Source organism: Aureococcus anophagefferens (genome assembly GCF_000186865.1).
Source record: "Aureococcus anophagefferens unplaced genomic scaffold AURANscaffold_847, whole genome shotgun sequence".
In the NCBI taxonomy this organism is placed as follows: domain Eukaryota; class Pelagophyceae; order Pelagomonadales; family Pelagomonadaceae; genus Aureococcus; species Aureococcus anophagefferens.
The window spans coordinates 3,040-4,238 of record NW_008706119.1 but is presented as its reverse complement, the minus strand read 5'-3'; the positions used below and the strand labels follow the sequence as shown (position 1 = coordinate 4,238).

General features: G+C 69.8%; 1 protein-coding gene across 1 annotated transcript; it reads right to left on the bottom strand.

The window, feature by feature from the left end:
* Nucleotides 1–808: 808 nt before the first annotated feature.
* On the bottom strand, nucleotides 809–1,192 carry AURANDRAFT_35434 (hypothetical protein; the record flags this gene model as incomplete). Its single annotated transcript, XM_009044810.1, has 1 exon — nucleotides 809–1,192. A coding segment is annotated over one exon (384 nt), but the record flags the coding sequence as incomplete, so codon positions are not given.
* Between the last annotated feature and the right edge of the window lie 7 nt (nucleotides 1,193–1,199).

The following is a 1,199-nucleotide window of genomic DNA, read 5'->3' as shown; positions in this document are numbered from 1 at the left end:
TGCCAGATCGACGCGGACGTCTTCCGCGAGCGGCTCCACGGCGACGTCGTCCGCTCCGTGCAGCTCAAGCACCGGAAGAACCTCAAGACGGTCTTCAAGGTCTTCGCGTCCTGGGACAGCGCGTCGCCGGCGTCGACCATGGACGCGGACGAGATGGTCGTCATGCTCCGCTTCGCCAAGGTCATCGGCCCGCTCTGCTCCGAGATGGCGTGCCGGACGATCTTCGCCTACGTCCAGAACGACGACGTCGTCATCCAGGATTTGAAGACCGACGGCACGGTGGGCAGCCACCGGAACCGGAGCCGCGACGTCGTCGAGCTCCCGGGCTCCGACGTCGAGATGGTCTTCACGGAGTTCGAGGAGTGCCTCGCCGCCGTGGCCCAGATGCTCCAGCCCGACCCCTACAAGATGCTCGACCAGTCCATCGAGGCCTTTTTAGGGACCCAGTTCCTGCCCGCCCTCGCCCAGCACCCCAGGCTGAGGGGCCAGGTCGAGCTCCCGGAGCAGATCGAGGACAAGCGCGGCGCGTTCACGCCGCGCGGCGGCTTCGGCCCCGCGGGCGCGTTCGCCGGCGGCTTCACGCCCCGGGGCGCGCCGTCCGCCGACGTCGACGCCGGCGACGGCGGAGCCGACAGCCCCACCCAGGGCATGCGCCGCACCGCCGCGGGCATGAAGCTCAAGGTGCCACCGCGGCGCTAACGGCGGGTGTGCGCTTTCCTAGGGGCGCCCGGCCGCGGAGCTCGGTGCTCGCGCGACGGGTCCAAAAAGGCGAGCCGGCCCTTGGAACGCGCGTCCCACGGATCTAGAGTTAGAGGAGCGAGGACTTCTGCTCGCCGTCCTCGACGAGGCCCGCGGCGTCGCACTTCGACTCCTTGCACTTGACGGCGCCCGCGTCGTCGAAGAGGAAGCCGAGCTTCGTCACGTAGGCCTTGCAGTCGTTTTCGTCGTCGAAGCCGAGGCGCGACGCGAGGGTGGCGAGGTCGATGGTCGGGCGGTACGCGCGGAGGATCTTCGCGGCGGCGTCGACGCGGACCTTGTCCGCGAAGGTGTCGAGGACGTAGGCGCCCATGTTCGGCGCGGTCTCGTGGAGGCGGAAGAAGGCCGCGTAGTTGCCCAACGCCAGCGCCTCGCGCACGTTCAGGGCGTGGGCCACGGCGGCGTCGGCCCAGGCCTCGGCCGGCATCTCGTTGAGGATCTTG